The sequence below is a fragment of the Pygoscelis adeliae genome, unplaced genomic scaffold, assembly GCF_000699105.1.
Source record: "Pygoscelis adeliae isolate BGI_AS28 unplaced genomic scaffold, ASM69910v1 Scaffold242, whole genome shotgun sequence".
NCBI lineage: Eukaryota > Metazoa > Chordata > Aves > Sphenisciformes > Spheniscidae > Pygoscelis > Pygoscelis adeliae.
Window position 1 is genome coordinate 4,524,738 of NW_008824369.1, and position 585 is coordinate 4,525,322.

Below are 585 nucleotides of genomic sequence, written 5' to 3' on the forward strand. Positions count from 1 at the left end.
TCCCACTTCCCCCCCGCCCCGACAGCCCCGACAATCGATGCGCCAATATGAAACCCCATAAATCCACCTCACCTTCGCCCCGGGGCTGCCGGTGGCCTCTCTCGCCCCGCGGATGTGCTGGCTCAGCTGCAGACCGACGCCAGGCTTCACCCTGACCTTGAGATTGACGGGGCGGCGGTGGCATTGCTAGGAAGACCCATGGTCAGCGGCCCTGCTTGCTGTTCATTTTGGTGGTATTGAGGAAGAAGGGGGTGAAAAAGAGGCAGGAGGTGCCGAGCGCTGTGAAAACCAACAGAAAAAATGCCAAGAAATTAAAAGCCACCCCAGAGCCTCCTCCAGATGCTCAGGAATATGCTTCCCTACCTCCGGAGCTCTGCACGGGCAGCCGTCCTCATCCAGGGTCAGTGCTGGGGCCATCTTGGCCCCATACCCATCAGGAGTCCGGCTCTGGCCCTTCATGCCCCCAAATCCACTTTCAGGGACCTGCTTGCTGCGTCCTGGTTCATCATATCCCCAGGAAATTCAGAGTTTTTTTGGGAAAAACAGGCCCGGTGCCCGTGATGGGGGATTACCCGTATCTGCTCA

The 585-nt window shown here is 58.6% G+C and overlaps 1 protein-coding gene across 1 annotated transcript in view; it reads right to left on the bottom strand.

Moving 5' to 3' along the window:
• TNRC18 (trinucleotide repeat containing 18) overlaps window positions 1–459 on the bottom strand; it is a 71,723-nt gene extending 71,264 nt beyond the window's left edge. The window contains 2 exon segments of the mRNA XM_009320080.1: window positions 73–186; window positions 364–459. Of these exon segments, the coding sequence (XP_009318355.1) occupies window positions 73–186; window positions 364–459 (210 nt within the window).
• Between the last annotated feature and the right edge of the window lie 126 nt (window positions 460–585).